This window comes from Gadus chalcogrammus, chromosome 9 (genome assembly GCF_026213295.1).
Source record: "Gadus chalcogrammus isolate NIFS_2021 chromosome 9, NIFS_Gcha_1.0, whole genome shotgun sequence".
In the NCBI taxonomy this organism is placed as follows: Eukaryota; Metazoa; Chordata; class Actinopteri; order Gadiformes; family Gadidae; genus Gadus; species Gadus chalcogrammus.
The window spans coordinates 11,999,241-12,017,928 of record NC_079420.1 but is presented as its reverse complement, the minus strand read 5'-3'; the positions used below and the strand labels follow the sequence as shown (position 1 = coordinate 12,017,928).

At 48.1% G+C, this 18,688-nt stretch overlaps 2 protein-coding genes and 1 long non-coding RNA gene across 10 annotated transcripts; 1 reads left to right on the top strand and 2 right to left on the bottom strand.

Annotated features, from left to right (window-relative positions):
* Positions 1-463: 463 nt before the first annotated feature.
* On the bottom strand, positions 464-5,069 carry znf277 (zinc finger protein 277). Its single transcript, XM_056599012.1, has 12 exons — positions 4,433-5,069; positions 4,025-4,247; positions 3,677-3,765; positions 3,422-3,504; positions 3,078-3,169; positions 2,785-2,895; positions 2,365-2,497; positions 1,995-2,062; positions 1,731-1,827; positions 1,610-1,652; positions 1,140-1,314; positions 464-984 (listed from the first exon to the last, which is right to left on the bottom strand). Exons 1-12 carry the CDS (start codon positions 4,458-4,460, stop codon positions 747-749), a joined length of 1,380 nt encoding a protein of 459 aa, XP_056454987.1. The 5' UTR covers positions 4,461-5,069; the 3' UTR covers positions 464-746.
* Positions 4,158-6,780, top strand: immp2l (inner mitochondrial membrane peptidase subunit 2). The gene is made up of 6 exons (XM_056599013.1): positions 4,158-4,773; positions 4,953-5,106; positions 5,509-5,612; positions 5,725-5,790; positions 5,946-6,048; positions 6,212-6,780. Exons 2-6 carry the CDS (start codon positions 4,978-4,980, stop codon positions 6,350-6,352), a joined length of 543 nt encoding a protein of 180 aa, XP_056454988.1. The 5' UTR covers positions 4,158-4,773; positions 4,953-4,977; the 3' UTR covers positions 6,353-6,780.
* Positions 6,781-7,975: 1,195 nt separating this feature from the next.
* Positions 7,976-14,440, bottom strand: LOC130389299 (uncharacterized). 8 transcript variants are annotated; one of them, XR_008896529.1, is made up of 8 exons: positions 14,331-14,440; positions 10,893-14,182; positions 10,363-10,464; positions 9,932-10,037; positions 9,519-9,777; positions 9,331-9,442; positions 8,732-8,875; positions 7,976-8,546 (listed from the first exon to the last, which is right to left on the bottom strand). It is a non-coding gene; the product is annotated as an uncharacterized LOC130389299 (long non-coding RNA). The 8 variants fall into 8 exon arrangements; XR_008896534.1 differs by having other exon boundaries at positions 8,732-8,852; XR_008896530.1 differs by lacking the exon at positions 8,732-8,875 and having other exon boundaries at positions 9,519-9,597; positions 9,694-9,777.
* Between the last annotated feature and the right edge of the window lie 4,248 nt (positions 14,441-18,688).

Genomic DNA, 18,688 nt, shown 5'->3' with positions numbered 1-18,688 from the left:
AGAGTCTCTGGCCTCCCTACTTCATAGTGGGCGGTTCCCCATGCCATAGTGGGCGGTTCCCCATGTCATAGTGGGCTGTTCCTTACGTCATAGTGGGCGGTTCCTACAACATAGTGGGCGGTTCCCTACTGTCAGTGCGTGGTTCCTTATGTCTATAGTCGGAGGTTCCCTATGTGATACTGGGCGGTTCCCTAAGTCATAGTGGGCGGTTCCCTACGTCATAGTGGGTGGTTCCCTATGTCATATTGGGTGGTTCCCAACTAAATAGTGGGTGGTTCCCTAAGTCATATTGGGTGGTTCCCCATGTCATAGTGGGTGGTTCCCTATGTCATAGTGGGTGGTTCCCGATGTCATAGTGGGCGGTTCCCTATGTCATAGTGGGCGGTTCCCTATGTCATAGTGGGCGGTTCCCTATGTCATCAGCTCTTAAAATTAGCAGCAGGCCAAACAGATGCAGCATTGGTGTTGAGGCCTGTTTATTGCTTCATGGACAAACACACAACTGCAGGCTAACCTTCAGCTCTGCACAATCATGAGGTAAATACACCCATACTTTGCGCACGCACCCAACCACCCACCCACCCAACTCCCACACACGTTACTTGGGCCGTGTTGACTGAGGCGTTGGACCGACTTCATGACCCACTGAACACTTGCCACTCCCCTAACTATATACCCCTCCAAATGTCTTTGACCCTCCATTGTTGAGCCCACCAGGGGGTCTGGGTAGGACCCCTGGGGTCTGGTTAGGACCATCTGGTTCTGGGTAGGGGGGGCTGGGGGTTCCTCAGCAGCTGATTCAGGACGCTGGAGTCTCTCAGGGCCTTCAGGTCTGACAGGTCCTCAGCAATGACCGGGACGTCCCTCTGCTCCACCCCTTCTGCTGTCCCCGCCCCCTCTGCTGGCCCCGCCCCCTCCTCCTCCTCCTCGCTGTCCACCAGCACACAGAGCAGCCCGTCGTTTTCATAGGTGGGGAAAAAGTACCTGATACACAGAAACACCATCAGACACAGATACAGATACAGATACACACGCACACGCACTCACACAGCTAGCTAAAGCAGATCAGCTGTTAGCTTTAGCATAGCGAACTAAAGCATAGCGAGCTAAGCCGTGGCGGTGAGTGGATCGGATCTTACTGGGGCTGGTCCCACACGGACAGCGCTGGAAGCTGCATAACATGACCGGCTGCCATGATGTGTTGGAGGACCTCTTCTTTTGAGCCAAACTTCTCCTGGCAACCATAGCAACGGCACTGGTGCAGCTCCCTCCGGATATAGTTCACAAGCTTCACCTGCTGGTAGAACCGGAGGCCTGAGGAGAACCACGGAACAATAAAGAACACGGAGCAGTAAAGCCCACAGAACAGTAACGACCACTGAACAGTAAAGAGCAGTACAGATTAATAAAGAGCGTTACTGAACAGTTAAGAGCGCTACTGAACTGAACCAACATTTCTCAACTAAGCAGATTGCAGAAGATGATGAATGTAATGATCTGACGACCAGACGTTGTGATGATCTCGTTGTGATGATCTTCTGGGAGGTTAGAGTTGGTGAGAGAGCTGGGAGGTTATGATGATGATGTCATGTGGGAGGTGAGAACCTACCGAGCCGGGTCTTCAGCTGGCGGAGATGGAAGCCATGGGCGTCCTGAGACACAGAGACACGCTTAGTCCCACATCACACGAGAGAGACAGAGACAGAGACAGACAGAGTGCGTGCATGTACCTCCATGTGTGAGTACATCCTGTCCATGCTTTCTGCCTGCTGCTCACAGAACAGGCAGACGGCCCTGACTGGGTGGGCCCGCCAGTCAGACCAGTCGCTGCAACACAAACAAGTTTGGTTCTTAAATCGCTTGTTCAGAACCATGGTATTGTGATATTAGGGTTATTTTAATCTAGCGTTCCCTTTCTGAATAACCCCAGATGGGTGGTCGCCATGGGGTGTATTATAGATCCATCGTTATAGAGACTTGTGGAGGCCACCTACTCATCAGCGGGGTCCACCATGTCTCGGTCGTCCTCAGACTGCACCTCCTCCCAGCTCCTCCCCATCTCCTGCAGGACACACACACACACACACACACACACACACACACACACACACACACACACACACACACACACACACACACACACACACACACACACACACACACACACACACACACACACACGATTAGGGTTACTGGTCCTAGGGGCTGTGAAGGGCCCTAGGTTCTGTCAGGTCCCCTAGGTTCTGTGAGGGCCCCAATTTCTCAAAGGGCCCCTAGGGGCTGTGAGGGCCCCTAAGGTGCTGTGAGGACCTGTGAGGGCCACTAGGTTCTTTGAGGGCCCCTAGGTGCTGTGAGGGCCCCTACCAGATAGTTGATGACGTAGAAGCGGTCGTACTCGTGGTTCTTGGCGTTGATCCGGCGGTGGGACTTCTTCCTCATGTGGTCCTTCAGCGTCGTCTTGTCCCGGAATGGCTTCTCACAGTACAGACACTGGAGGCTGAACCAGACAGTAAGACAGGAACCAGGCAGTAAGACAGGCAATACAGACACTGGGACTGGAACCAGACAGTAAGACAGGTGATACAGACACTGGAGACTGGAACCAGAAAGGGAGAGAGGTGCTACAGACAATAAGACAAGTGCTACATACAGACAATAGAGGCTGAGGAACCCAGACAGTAAGACAGGTGTTACTGACAGTAGGACAGAAGAGACATATATCTACAGACATGTGGCAGAGACAGACAGGTGGCAGGGACAGACAGGTCTCCTCTATATCCTCACCTGTCCAGCTTCATCTGGAGGTGGTCCAGGAACTGGGTGCAGTAAACAATGTTGTCGGGGAGCCCCACGCTGAAGGCATGCTCCCTGGCCATGTGGTTCAGCAGAGACGCCCTGCGGACCAATCAGACGCACCCAGCGTGACATCACAACCATGAAACCCTGTGTAGGTCACCCCTACCTAATATCTCTCTCTCTGTGTGTGTGTGTGTGTGTGTGTGTGTGTGTGTGTGTGTGTGTGTGTGTGTGTGTGTGTGTGTGTGTGTGTGTGTGTGTGTGTGTGTGTGTGTGTGTACCTGTTCCCGCTGAACTCCTCGCTGCAGAACATACACACACGCTGGAAACTTGTATCATCCCGCTCCCTCTGCTGCTGGTCCAGAGTCTCCTCCTACACACACACACACACACACACACACACACACACACACACACACACACACACACACACACACACACACACACACACACACACACACACACACACACACACACACACACACACACACACACACACACACACACACACACACTAGGTAGGGCTGAGGGCCTGCATGTAGACTGCCTGTATTTGTTTTTTAGTGCCTTGCCCGGTCTGCTCGGCATTGTAGAAAACAGGTGAATTATGGGATGGATGACTCACCAGTCTCCTCTGCTGAAGCTGCTCCCTCAGCAGTCGGTCCTCAGGAAGTACATCACACAACAGGAAGTAGAACTCTTGTTTCTCTACGAACACACGCCCATCATCAGTCAGGGGATTTATAATATTAGCATATCCCTCCATATATCATCACAGTAACACAACACTATATAGTGAGTTTGTGAGGTAGGTCTGCACTAGTGAGGCTGTGAGGTAGGTCTACTAAAGTGAGGCGGTGATGAGGTAGGTCTGTCTTACCGACTGGACCCTCGGAGTTGGTCTTGATGACGCTGCAGTACTCTGTGAGGGGCTGGTCCAGGAACCGGCCCTTCCAGTACGACATGTACCTGAGGACACACCTCAGGTCACACCCTACACCGACAGAACATACGACCCTCTCCTATGTACTTCAGTCATACATCAGCCGCTTTGATCCAAAGAGACTGACAGTGATGCAGGCGGGGGGGTCTTACTCAAGTAGGGGTTTGAACCAAATACCCTAACCGCTTGACCATCAGGGTGACAGTTTGGTCACATGTGGGGCTCGGCAGGGTGACAGTATGGTCACATGGGGGGCTCGGTAAGGTGACAGTATCCTGGTCCTACCTGGGCAGGTCGGCGATCAGCTTGACGTCCGCCACCACCAGCTTGTGATCCAGAAGGAGGTGCTTCAGCACACGCTCCGCCTCCGAAAGCGGGGAGGTCTGCGGACACAGCGGGCAGACCAACGCCTCGGCCCCGGGGCCCTGGTCGGTGCCGACCGCCAGACCCCCGGGCGGCTCCTCCTCCGGAAAGCTCAGAGCCTCCAGGATGCTGTCCTCATGTCCGGCTGCAGGGGAGACACGTTAGTGTTATCGATACAACCCTGACCCTTATCGATACAATGGTTACTGGCAAGACAATATACCTTCACGTCCAACTACATTATGCATATATATAGTTAGATACTAGAACGGGTATAAACGTGAAGTTAAAGGTATAAACCTGAAGTTAAAGGTAGAGACGTTACAATACCTTCTTCATTAGCGGTGCAAGTCGCCATCTTCTGGTCACGTGGACAAAACAACAGAAAATGAGCCAATCGGAAGCCATGAAGGTATCACTTGGTGTAGTTCTCAGGAGACCGATACGTGGCGCTAGAGTCCGGCGGCCAGCTCTTATCTGGGATCGGTTCACTCATCTATTAGCAAGATCAAACCTTTGAATTCTAGATTTCAAATCGGTTCAGACGACGTGGTGTGTTGCATTCAGGTTGCATTACTAAGGTCACTAAATGAGGCGACCCTAGGACCCGGGGACGGCTCTAGGACCCGGGAGAGACGGCCGCAGTGACGGTTACACCCCGGAAGTCTCTAGTAGGTCAACAACAGCACGCTGGTTTCGTACATTAAAGGACATCGGCCGGCTTCGGAGAGGACGAAGTCGATAGATACCTCATTAAATATCCTCTTTAATCAGCATTCAAACGAATACTATTAAACGATGCAACTACGGTTTACCTTTTGCAGAAAGAACGTATGATTTGAACCAACAGTACTGTTCCGGTCCGTGACCAGCAGATGGCGCAGCAGGCGGGCCGGCGGTACCTGCGGGCGTTCGTCGGCGGGTTCTTCGTGGCGGTCCCAGTCACCGTCACGGTTCTGGACCGCGTGGCCTACGTGGCCCGGGTGGAGGGCACCTCCATGCAGGTCAGAGGGCTCTCCTCCACCGAATGGGTGTTGGTTTATGAAGGGGGATGTTAAAGCTGTCAGAAACCACTTCGGGAACTAATCAGTGTGTCGGCTCCACCCACTCTTCCACTCCACCTCACACTCCTGCTCCATCACGACCTTTTACTCCACTTCACCCTCTTACTCCACGTCACCCTCGCCCTCTCCCTCCGGGTAATGGATAGTGTAGAGTGGAGGCTGAGGTCTTGAATCCCAGCAGTATGTGTTGGGTTCGACCCTGGTTACATGCGTTTCTGAGCAGGTAGCCCGACCCGTTCCCTGAACGTCGCTTTGCATGAAAGCAGTAGTAAACATTTAATCAGCATTCACCACCTTTCACAATTTTTTTCTTTGGGGATTTTGATTTATGCGTGTGTGTAGCCCTTCCTGAACCCAGAGGGCGTGTCTGCGTGTGACGTCGTCTTGTTGAACCGCTGGCGCGTGCGAAACTACGAGGTACACCGCGGTGACATCGTCTCCGTCGTGTGAGTACCTGGTTCTACCGAGTTAGTTCACCTGGTTCTACCTAGTTAGTTCCCCTGGTTCTACCCAGGTTGGTTCCTATACGCCCTTCCACTGACCTGATGTCTGTGACAGGTCTCCTAAGAACCCCCAGCAGAAAATCATCAAAAGGGTGGTCGCCCTGGAGGGAGACTTCATCAGGTCAGACCCCCAAAAACCCTGAATCATACCCGCATCATCATCGTACCCTCATCATACCCTACTCCTCCTCATCATACCTGTACCCTTAACTGTGTGTGTGTGTGTGTGTGTGTGTGTGTGTGTGTGTGTGTGTGTGTGTGTGTGTGTGTGTGTAGAACACTGGGATATAAAAACCGCTACCTGCGCATCCCTGAAGGCCACCTGTGGATCGAGGGCGACCACCATGGACACAGCCTGGACAGCAACAGCTTCGGACCGGTGCGTCTGTCTGTTTGTCGGCCTGACTGTCTGTCTGACTGGTCTGTCCGTGCGTCTCCTGCAGGTGTCTGTCGGTCTGACTGATCTGTCTGTTCGTGTGTCTCCTTCAGGTGTCTGTGGTTCTGTCTGTCTGACTGTCAGTCTGTCCATGCGTCTCTTACAGGTGTCAGTGGGTCTGCTCCATGGCCACGCCTCTCACATCATCTGGCCGCCCAATCGGTGGCAGCGGATCCAGCGGTCCCTTCCTGAGGACCGCGGCCCCCTGCTTAGCTCCCACGCTGCGGAGGAAGAGGAGGAGTTCTGAGGAGGACGACTGATGAAGAGGATATTGTGGTCGAACTGAACAGCTGGACTTACTGTCGGGGGGGAGGGCCCCAACATCCTGTCTGTTATGGGACGTTACCCTGAACCCATCCACACGCTGTCTATGGTTACCCGGAGGACCGGACCGAACACAGCAAGATGCCAGCAGTACACCTGATTTTACATGGGGCGGGCCACTTGTAACCACGGCAACCATTTTCAATCACTGGCTTTGTTACTTACTTGTTAATTCCCATAATACGGTCTGTGATTTATCTAATGGATTTAAATACAATATTTTATTCAAGCATCATATTCTATTTTATGAGAAGCTGAGATGAATACTATTAAGTAGGATGTTGCAATTCAATAATGAATATGAAAGTTGAATGAGTTTCAGAAATGAACAAACGTTTACAGAAAAACAAATCCATTCTCTTGTTCTATTACTGCTGCATGGCTGCTGAACAGTAATTTAGAGAGACCCCTCTGAAACTGTCATTCAGAGACCTCACTAGAACAGTAATTGAACCCATGGTCTCTACATGTCTGGGGAGGTCGTTTAAACAGTTACACATTTGAAATATATAAGATGGTTAGCCATGTCTTCATCGGAGATCTATAAGAGTTTTTGGCGGTGTAAACAACTACGGATACCATATAGGGAAAAAACTATTCGGTTAGGCGGGTGGAACGCCGCCGCCTGGTGGTCGTTGATTGAGAATTAGTGATTTCAGACTTTGACCCAAACCCGCCCGCAACCGCAATATTGTATAAATATTAGTGGTGGGCCGTTATCGAAACTTTTATCGCGCGGTAAAAATAATATCGCCGTTAATCTATTTTCAAACACTTCCTTGTTCGGACCCATCACGTGACTGAACTAACCAATCAGAAGCTAGAATTTAGACTGAGGTAAACGTGAGGGAATCAGAGAGGCAGATTCAACAGAATATCCTGACTGTGTTAAATATGTAAACATGTAAATATGCAAGTAATAATTGTGTAACAAATATGTAAATGATTAACTGACTAAACATTGTAAGTATATTTCTAGCAAATTAACTCCAATATAAATTATATTAATTAAATGTATTCTACAACTTTCAAATATTTAACTTCTAAACCTTACATTATTATGGATTATTACACAGCTCTTCTCAATACTGTAGACTGCTCCAGTCACTTGCATGGACCTTCCCAACGTTCAGCTGTCAATTATTTTTGTTTATGCTCCGTTCACTTGCATGGACACTTCACAACTTCCGGCGGTGAATTATATTTGATAATTCACCGTTGCCAAGTATAATTGACAGTTGTCAAGGTAGACGAAAGGATTTTTTGCCGTTTGCCATTTTAATCTAGATTAATTCCAAAATTAATCTAGATTAAAAAAATAATCTATGCCCACTACTAATAAATATCAAACCCAAACCTGCCCGACCCACGGGTAACCCGCGGACACCCGCGCATCACTAATGAATAGGCTTGAATTTAGTAGTAATATGGAGGTTTCATATTTTTACAAAATGGATTATGTGAACATTGCTGAATAACAATCATGTATATTAAATGTATTGCAGGAGTTTAGCTTGACATTAACCAAGTTAGAGGACAATTAAATGAACCGCACCAAACATGTAGAAGTCAATGTGGGATTTTAATATATAAACAAAAACACTTGACAGAAGTTTAATACAATTTTTTTAAAGGAAAGCAGAGGAAAACATTTTCCCAAATGAATCTTTTCAAAATGTCACCACCATTCCGAAAGCAAGTGAAGAGGTTTGTGTAAAAGCAGTCCTCCCTGACCAGCTCTGTCCCTGACTCTAAACCCTGACTCTCAACCCTAACGCTAAACCCTCTGAGGGCAGGAAGACGCGCCTTCAGTGTAAAGGTTTGAACCACAGAGAAGGAAGAAAAGAGGAAGCAGTAAAGAGTAGTGAGGTTAGTGACAGACGTGAGGGAAAGGCGTGTGGAAGCACACGGTTACATGTGGGGTCAAGAAGATCACTCCCACTGGAGGTCATTGATCCATCAGCCTCAGACAGCTGAGCTCAGCAGGTCTTCTGGAGGACGAGGCTCAGATGAACTGAGGAGACGGGACCAGCAGGATGTCAGGATCAGGGCGGGTTTAGCTCAGGTGTGTCTACCCCCGACCAAACAGGATCAGGTGAGGTTCAGCTCAGGTGTGTCTGCCCGGATCAAACAAGGACATTGATTAGGTTCAATATTCAAAAGATGCAACATTATCTGAACCAAAGATAAGTCATTAAGGAGCAGGCAGGCTTTAGGGCGCCTTGCTCAAGGACGCATCACTGTATTCTGAGGACTTGAACCCGGTACCATTGGTTTGAGAGTAGAACCCCCAACCCCCTACCTAGTCCACTATGTCCAGATAATGCAAACTTATGAGGAATCCTTGATGGTAGAGTCCTGGTGGTCCTCAGGATTTGCCTTCCAGATGTACGGCTTCTCCATCAGTCCTCCAGATTCCTGGTCTCGTTACAAACGTAATTCGTCTCTAATGTAAGGTAACAAACACAGTAGTAGTTGGGCTCTAATATCAGGTAACAAACACAGTAGTAGTTTGTCTCTAATGTAAGGTAACAAACACAGTAGTAGTTTGTCTCCAATATCAGGTAACAAACACCGTAGTAGTTGGGCTCTAATGTAAGGTCACAAACACAGTAGTAGTTTGTCTCTAACGTAAGGTAACAAACAGAGGAGTAGTTGGGCTCTAATGCAAGGTAACAAACACAGTAGTAGTTGGGCTCTAATATCAGGTAACGAACACAGTAGTAGTTTGTCTCTAATGTAAGGTCACAAACACAGGAGTAGTTGGGCTCTAATGGCGTGTAACAAAGTAGCAGCTATAGTTTGTCTGGTAAACGACCACAATAGTATGCCGTAACTTGTACTGGACAAACTAATCCTGCATTACAACAAGTCCACTCTGTTTATTTTAGACAAACTTACGAGGATCCTGGTTGGTGGAGTGATGTCGTCCTCCAGAGTCTTGGCTACTCCATCAGCTCTCCTCAGCCAGAGTCCTGGTCTGGAACAAACAGCGCGAGTCTGGCCCTAAAGTCTGGTAACAAACATGTAGTAGTTCGTCTTATTTTTAAGCCCTTTATTTCCAGTTTGTTTGGTTAATACAAACTTACAATCCTTGTTGGTAGAGTGATGGTCATCCTCCAGATTCACGGCTCCCCTACCAGCTCGTCTCCGCTCCAGAAACACGTTCTAGTAAGAAAACTCAGCGGTATTTGGTTAACGCATGTCAAAGTAACAGCTGTATTTTGCCCTTTAAGTCAACCATGTAAGTAAATACAAACTTACGAGGAATCCTTGTTGGTCGATTCCTAGTCGTCCTCCTCCAGCGTCTCAGCTCCTCCAGCAGCTCTCCTCAGACAGAGTTCTGGTCTGGAACAAACAGCGGAAGTCTTGCTTCAACATGTGGTAAAACAGATGTAGTCGTCTGGTATACATGGTACAAACGCCGGTAGTTTGTGGTAGCAGTATTCTACGAGAAGTGGCAGTGAGTGTGTTGATCACTTCAGAGTCAAGCTCCATCTACCCCACGACAGACGTCCTTCACCAGGCAGGGCCTCCACCAGCTCCTCCACCAGGCAGGGCCTTCAGCACGACTGCTCCATCAGCTTCTTCAGCCATGGATTCCTGGTCTGGTTACAAACACAGTTGGTCTCAGTAGTAAATCACCTGGGGACACAGCACACCCCACCTCCTGCATCTGAAGTTAACTTGTAAAATGGAAGACAAATTTAAACACTTAAATTAGACAACGTCTGCAGATTGTCACGTTCAGCAATTCATCCACTACGGTCGTAGCAGCACTAGTAACATTAATGGCTCATATGACTCTTGCATAACCCCCGTATGAATTAACTCAAATCACAGCTTGGCACAGATTGAAAGTCATAAGATGATCAAAACCAGACCTAAACTACCGTGGATTTTAGTGTTTCAGATGAGCTTGGTGATGGTTACCCTCTGGTCCGGTGCTGCAGGCCCCTGGTCTCCAGCCTCAGTCTCCGGTCCACCCTGGCACCACAATCCTCCGGTCCCCAGCCTCTCAGCCTCGCCTTTCAGCTACAGTAGCAGGTTTATAATAATACATTTAATTTAGAGGCGCCTTTCAAGACACCCAAGGTCACCTTACAGAGCATATAGTCATCATTCAAAACTATGTAAAACAGACTAGGAATAAAAGGAAAACAGAGGTTAAACATGAAGAATAATAATAATTAATAACACTCAGACGCCTAAAGTGAAGGGGGGACCTCACTAACCACCATATACATCAGTATTTGCCCAACAATAAACTTAATTGACTCATCCAAAACCGAGTTACACAATTAATTGAACTATTATTTTATAACTCAAGGCTAGAAAAGACTTAAGACAAGACATGAGCATCCTGTTTTTGGGTATGAAGACAGAGCAGTCCACAAGTTTAAAGCAGTGGTTCAGGCCATGCATTGAAACTGACCCGAGAAGACTACTCACAGAGCACTGACCTGTTCTGGAGGACTTCTGACAGAAGGTGGAGGTCTGGCTCTGGGTGAGGAGGTGGAGGTCTTGCTCTGGGTGAGGAGGCAGACACCTTGGGACAAACTACATGTTACCTTTTAACCTTGTACAGTTCTAGAGTATCTTCTACTGTAACATGTGGGAATTACGGCCATTATTTTAGCTTTGATATTATCCAGTCGATAACTGCACCAAAGTCGTTGTTTAACGTCATTCCATTGGGTAGGGTTTAACTTCTGTGGCAATTAATGACAGCAGATATTTAGAACGTACAAAAGCTGAAGTAACAAAGAACACTAAGCAGTATCGATATTAAATCAAATATACTCAGCCATATTCAGGTGCTGGGTTCCGTTGAAGAAATGTCAAATTATCTTCCACCTTGAAATGATTTTCAGCCTTCCCCGATGTCAAAAATGGGCCCGCAAGTAGAACGCTGTTTTGTACGCAGTGAGAGTCCCGCAACGTCATCCTGGTTAAAAGTACGGCGCAACCATCGGAAATTAACAACATATTGTACGACGTACGTGTCAGTATGTATTTAATATCAAACTCAAGTTGTTTTTATATCTGAGTGAAAGGACTGCCCATCATAAAAAGAAGCCCAATTCCTGAACTACCAACCATCTTCATGGTTTAAAGATTTACAGAATTGACATTCCATTGTGTTCTAATCCCCTTAGACTGCTCCCTCATTACTTATAAAACTCTACATCTCCATCACTAGAGTGTTGCATCCTACTCATGGGGGTGTGGTCTGAGTGAGTAGAGATGCATGCTGGGATACAGTGCTGTCTGAAGTCTTCAGTTCCATAGACACGTTCCACAGGAGAAACCAAGTGTTTGAGAATCTGTCGTGACATCAGTTACGTGAGCTGGAATATCCTTCAAGATGGCGCCAGGATTCTCAGAGGAGAAAGGCCAAGAGGAAGATGTGTGGGTTCTTCCTCTCAGCCAGTGGAACACAACGGTCTTCATCAGAGTACCATGGAACACTTTGAAACATTCTCCTCTTTACACCTTGAAGCCCCAGTGAAGGTTTCCTTACCTCCTCAGCTGAAGAGCACAACTTTAGCTCGAAGAGCGCACTAGCTGGAGTTCCCGGATTGGTTCTGATTTAAGGCAACCAATTGTTCAGCTAGTCCTGTTCGAAACAAATACAGTTCAGCCTGAGAAGACGTGCAACTGAGAGCAAGACAAGATCCACAGGGCTCTCCATCAATCCAGCCAGGTAGGAAGGAAGAGCCGTCTCATTACAGGTCTGAAGGTCATCTTGAATATCCATTTAGGTCCCTTTCCAACGTCAGACTCCCCTTGTGGAATTCCTTTTGATGTCCATCCTCCATTGATCCTGATTGGTGTAGTCCTAGTTTGAAGTCACTGATCTGAACACGCCGCTTGCATCCTTTTACACTCGAGTTGGATACTCTCCTTCCTGCCCAGTGTGTTGGATCTCGCTCCGGAGCGTCGCTCAGGGCTCTCCATGTCTACTGGAGGCCCTTAAGTAAACGTGTGGCCGTCCATCAGGTATGATTTAGATGACCATTCCAATATCCCAAGCCAATCACACAGACCCCCGTATGAACATTATCACTGTCAAAGCAAGCCGGACACACACACATAGAACCCAGGACAGGCACGTAGAACCCCATGCCAGGTGTGAGTGGGAGACACACACACACACACAGCGATGCTTAAAAATCGACAATTTCAAACCCAATTTCAAATTTCGAAAATTTCAAACCCAAACACACACACACACACACACACACACACACACACACACACCACTGAGCCATAAAAGGCCAAACAATCATGCAGGGTAAAAACCTCATGCCAAATAACATTCCATCACCCCCCCCCCAGCTCTCCTGCCAGGGCACCCATAACAGAACAACCAATGTCTCCAGAGACGTAAATTATGTACAACATTCTTCAGTGGCGTCCCACATTGGTGATGGATTATGCTTGGCGTCTCCAAAATGTGTCCCAGGTTGATTCAACTTCTCTGAAGTCATGTCTTTGTAGTCCAGTGGTTTCCTGAATGAGGGGGCTTCACAGATGCAAACGGTGCAGCTTTAGTCAGCTTGAGGACAGGAAGAAGGTCATCTGTTCAGAAGACCACCCAGTGGAGGGGGGTGGCTCTTGAGCAGGATCCATATGGGGATGGCCCCAAATAAGACCTTCTTGGAAATGAAACTGTTCCTGAGTAGTCACGATGCCTGGAGGGGACTGTTGAATGCGTTCCATGGTTCCGTGTCAGACTGAAGTTGTGTTTTAGTCGTTGAGATGAGGAGCCCCCTCATCTCCCCCTGGTGTTTCTCCTTCTGAATCCCTGTCTCCATCTTTAAGAACATTCCAGTCCATGTAACTGACGTCACGACAGTTTCTCAAACACTCGGTTTCCCCTGAGGGGGCGTGTCTACAGACCTGTAGACTTCAGACAGCTCTGTATCCCAGTATGCACCTCTGCTCACTCAGACCACACCCTCATCAAGCATCAAAGCAACACTCGTGTGATGAATATGCAGAGCTCAGGAGAGTAGAATGAAAGAAGACTGAAGATATCAGAACTAGAGCTGTCAGTTAAACACGTTATTAACGGCGTTAACGCAAAGCAATTTTAACAGCGTTAAAAACTTTATCGCGCGATTAACGCAATTATTTTATTAAAAAAATAAATAATAATGTTTCTTTGGCTCAAAACAAAGAAGCAGTAGCCTGACTGCTATGTTCAAATGACATTTGTTCAAAGCAGTCGTTTAATTGCACTATAGGCTCTTTTTTTGTATCGTCCTGTTTTGATCAGTATATGCCAATGTTGTTATCAATAAAAAATAATTTGCACAAGGCAAGCCGATGCACTTCACCATGTTGATAAGAGAATTAAAATGATAAGAATTATTATATTTAGCATAGAAAAAGAATTTGCGATTAATCGTGAGTTAACTATGACATTAATGCGATTAAATATTTTAATCGCTTGACAGCTCAGAACCTAACCCATTACTCCAGCTTACAACAACAACATGGAGCCTGTAACCATTTTATCAAATCATTAAAACCAACATAAACCAAACACCTAAGTAACCCATGAACCAATAAAAAAATCCTTGCTACTCAGATCAACCTTCAGGTAACAGGTTAACTCACCAGGAAGCCAACATACATTAATGTGCCCAAGAGTAATGAGAAATTAATGACTTACAGTTTGCAGTTATGCTTCATGGTTAAGTTGGGATACTCACAGAACTGCAGTTAAATATCCATGATAGACCTTTGAAGGAAGGAACAGTTTACTCATGGTCCAAAATTCAAATGAGAGTTAAACCACCACAATCCCAGATTTCCTTCACACATTATCAGTGATTTATATTCAACATACAAGTCATGTCGGTTGTGCTTTTCCACACAATTCTACTAACATCAGGTTCAGTTGAGATGCTCCTCTTTACTTCAAAAAGTCTTTAACCTGTGAAACTGGAAGAAATGTTAAATAAGTCACAACAGAGCTCAACAAAACAGTGCACAAACAAATGTACTGTCTGACTGGTTCCCTTTTAAGTGAGACGCACCAGATGGAACCAATTAACTAATTAAGAAAACCACCTGGCAGGCGAGCTGCGGCAGGTGAGCTAATTAGTAAAACTATGCAGGTTCGGCACCCTGTGGTCTTCTTGGTAACAGTGAGAGGCTATTTCAGCTCCGTCTTTGATCTTAAATGACCTCCCTCATTTTAATTAAAGGGATGAGTCTAATTTGACTGATTTAGATTCAAACTTCAAAACGAAAAAAGTCTTCATTCAATTCACCTTACTGTGTGCACGAGTGAGTGTGTGTTTGTGAGAGTGAGAAGGAAGCTTTCATCAAAGAGACTGAGGCCCCGTTTACACGAAGGGAAAACGCAGATACTTCCACGCGGTTTGGCATCTCATTTACACGAAAACGTCACAGAAAACGATCATTTCTAAAAAACTCCGGCCAAAGTGGAGATTTCTGAAAACGCCGGTTATGTGTTGTCGTGTCAACGGGGGGAAACAGGGTTTTAGGTTCTGAAGCGTCACATTATGCGCCAGGAAATGCTTAACGTCATATTAGCGCCCTATGTTTACATTTTGACACACACACACACACACACACACACACACACACACACACACACACACACACACACACACACACACACACACACACACACACACACACACAGGACAAAAACACACACACACACACACACACACACACACACACACAGGATCACCAATTAGAATAGAACAGGCAGAAGCGGGAGTTGCGGTGAAATCAACTTGCGTCATTTATTTATAAAAAAGGTGCAGGGGGAAAAGGGAGGGGGCAAAAGGCAACTCAAATCGTCACCGGGTTGGCGGCTGTCGTCAGGGTGCCCTTTCTGGCTCTTCCTGGGGTGGGGCCAGAGAGAGAGAGAGAAAGATAGACCAAGGTTAGTGGGGTCTGTGGTCCCTGCCACTGACCTCTTCACCCTAGCTCGGCATGAGTTTCCTCTTGGAGTCGTTGGGGTTCCTCTTCAGCTGCAGGCCTTCTCTCGGGTTTCAGCACGACACAATTCACACACCGACAAAACAGCTCTTCGGTCCACTTGAACGTAACTTCATTAATTAGGTTTGGAGTGATCAAAAGGGTTGGCCACAGGCCTCTTACCACGAGACTGGCCTAACGTGTCTCTGGTCTCCACACGCTCCTCCAGCCAGTCTGTCTTCAGCCTGTTCTGGTGGAGTTAAAAAGGCCCTCTGATTGCAGGGCTAACTCAGCGCACCTGTGCAGGGTAACTGAGTAGTACCTCCCATCCAGCACCACACCCCTTGGCTGCCTTTGCCTGCCTTTGTGGCCACCACGTGGCCATGTGGGGCACTGCTCAGCGGCTGGGCCCCCACAACACGCACACACCATAGGTATACAACACCATATAGATACGCACACACCAAAGTTACACACCATATAGATACACACCATAAAGATAAACACACCAAATAGACACACACCAAAGATTAACTTAATATAGATACAAACTAGATACCCCCCCCACACACACACACACACACACACACACACACACACACACACACACACACACACACACACACACACACACACACACACACACACACACACACACACACACACACAAAAGATACACTCCATACAGTTCTGGTCACTAAATACTACTCCTCTCTTCTCCTTCTACCCTCTAATCCTTTTCTCCTCTCCTTCTGTCTCTCTTCCACACATATCGCATTTTTATTGCCTCTACTCAAGAGAATAGATTTGGGTGGGGATTTCTAGGTTTCCTGAACATCCGGGGCTTAACCCAGAGTGAAAATGAAAATGCTGCCCTAAATTTATGCGTATGCTTTATTTTGCATGCAAACTTTTTCATAATGCTTTATCTAAATAAACGAAATATGCGGTTTATTATAGCTTTAAATAGCTACCTGACTGCTATGCTATCCCCAAATGTCTAAAGTTCCATTCAAGTTATTGCAAATTAATACAAGTGAGGCAGACCTTACACATATACACATACACATACACCCACACACACACACACACACACACACACACACACACACACACACACACACACACACACACACACACACACACACACACACACACACACACACACACACACACACGCGCGCACGCGCGCGCACAGATCTGACTGGGGATAGGATAGGTTAATACACTTGAGGTGGTAAACAGGTTGTTGTTTATTCTCCAGATGGACTATGTCTATCTAGACTAGGCTACTTATAAATGTTTATGAATATATTTAATTTTTTTTAATTTTTTTTTCCCAAAGATCATCCTCATCCTCATCCGCTTATCCGGGGTCGGGTCGCGGGGGGAGCAGCTCAAGCAGGGGGCCCCAGACTTCCCTTTCCCGGGCCACATTGACCAGCTCTGACGGGGGGATCCCGAGGCGTTCCCAGGCCAGTGTTGAGATATAATCTCTCCACCTAGTCCTGGGTCTTCCCCGAGGTCTCCTCCCCACTGGACGTGCCTGAAACACCTCCCAAGGAAGGCGCCCAGTGGGCATCCTTACCAGATGCCCGAACCACCTCAGCTGACTCCTTTCTAAGTAAAGGAGCAGCGGCTCTAATCCGAGTTCCTCACGGATGGCTGAGCTTCTCACCCTATCCCTAAGGGAGACGCCAGCCACCCTTCTGAGAAAACTCATCTCGGCCGCTTGTACCCGCGATCTCGTCCTTTCGGTCATCACCCAGCCCTCATGACCATAGGTGAGGATAGGAACGAAGATCGACCGGTAGATTGAGAGCTTTGCCTTGCGGCTCAGCTCTCTTTTCGTTACAACGGTGCGGTAAAGCGAACGCAATACCGCCCCCGCTGCTCAGATTCTCCGGCCAATCTCACGCTCCATAGTACCCTCACTCGCGAACAAGACCCCGAGGTACTTGAACTCCTTCACTTGGGCTAAGGACTCATTTCCTACCCGGAGTAAGCAATCCACCGGTTTCCTGCTAAGAGTCATGGCCTCAGATTTAGCGGTGCTGATCCTCATCCCAGCCGCTTCACACTCGGCCGCCAGCCGATCCAGTGAGTGCTGAAGGTCACAGGCCGATGATCCAATGAGGACCACATCATCTGCAAAAAGCAGTGACGAGATCCACAGACCACCGAACTGCAACCCCTCCCCACCACGACTACGCCTCGATATCCTGTCCATGTATATCACAAACAGGATTGGTGACGCAGCCCTGGCGGAGACCAGCACCCACTGAGAACGAAACTGACTGGCTGCCGAGAACACGAACACAGCTCTCGCTTTGGGAGTACAAAGATTGGATGGCCCTGAGGATAGACCCCCTTACCCCATACTCCCGCAGCACCTCCCACAGTTTCTCCCGGGGGACCCGGTCATACGCCTTCTCCAGATCCACAAAACACATGTAGACCGGATGGGCATACTCCCAGGCCCCCTCCAGGATCCTTGCGAGAGTGAAGAGCTGGTCCGTAGTTCCACGTCCGGGGCGAAAACCGCATTGTTCCTCTTCAATCTGAGGTTCGACGATCGGCCGAACCCTCCTTTCCAGCACCTTGGAGTAGACTTTACCAGGGAGGCTGAGAAGTGTGATACCCCGGTAATTGGCACACACTCTCTGGTCCCCCTTTTTGAACAGGGGAACCACCACCCCGGTTTGCCACTCCTTTGGCACTGTACCCGACTCCCACGCGATGTTGAATAGGCGTGTCAACCATGACAGCCCCTCAACACCCAGAGCCTTTAGCATTTCAGGCTGGATCTCATCAATCCCTGGGGCTTTGCCACTGCGGAGATGTTTGACTACCTCAGTGACCTCCACCAGGGAAATTGACGACGAAACACCATCAACCTCGAGCTCTGCCTCCAACATAGAGGGCGTGTTATTCGGATTCAGGAGTTCCTCAAAGTGTTCCTTCCAACGTCCGACGACCTCCTCATTTGAGGTCAACAGAGTCCCATCCTTACTGTACACAGCTTGGATGGTTCCCCGTTTCCCCCTCCTGAGGTGCCGGATAGTCTTCCAGAAACACTTTGGTGCCGACCGAAAGTCCTTCTCCATGGCCTCTCCGAACTTCTCCCACACCCGCTGCTTAGCCTCCGGCTCAATGCCCCCAACCTCCACAGGAATGCCAGAAAAGCTCCGCCGGAGGTGTGAGTTGAAGATACCTAGGACGGGGGCCTCCTCCAGACGTTCCCAGTTCACCCGCACTACTCGTTTGGGCTTACCAGGTCTATCCGGAA

Coding starts and splice junctions, on each gene's coding strand:
- immp2l (XM_056599013.1), top strand. CDS start 4,978: ATGGCGCAGCAGGCGGGCCGGCGGTACCTGCGGGCGTTCGTCGGCGGG. Junction 5,613..5,724: donor GGTGACATCGTCTCCGTCGT/GTGAGTACCTGG, acceptor TGTCTGTGACAG/GTCTCCTAAGAACCCCCAGC. Junction 5,791..5,945: donor CTGGAGGGAGACTTCATCAG/GTCAGACCCCCA, acceptor GTGTGTGTGTAG/AACACTGGGATATAAAAACC.
- znf277 (XM_056599012.1), bottom strand. CDS start 4,460: ATGGCGACTTGCACCGCTAATGAAGAAG. Junction 4,248..4,432: donor TTGCACCGCTAATGAAGAAG/GTATTGTAACGT, acceptor TCTCCCCTGCAG/CCGGACATGAGGACAGCATC. Junction 1,315..1,609: donor CCAGCTGAAGACCCGGCTCG/GTAGGTTCTCAC, acceptor GGTTCTCCTCAG/GCCTCCGGTTCTACCAGCAG.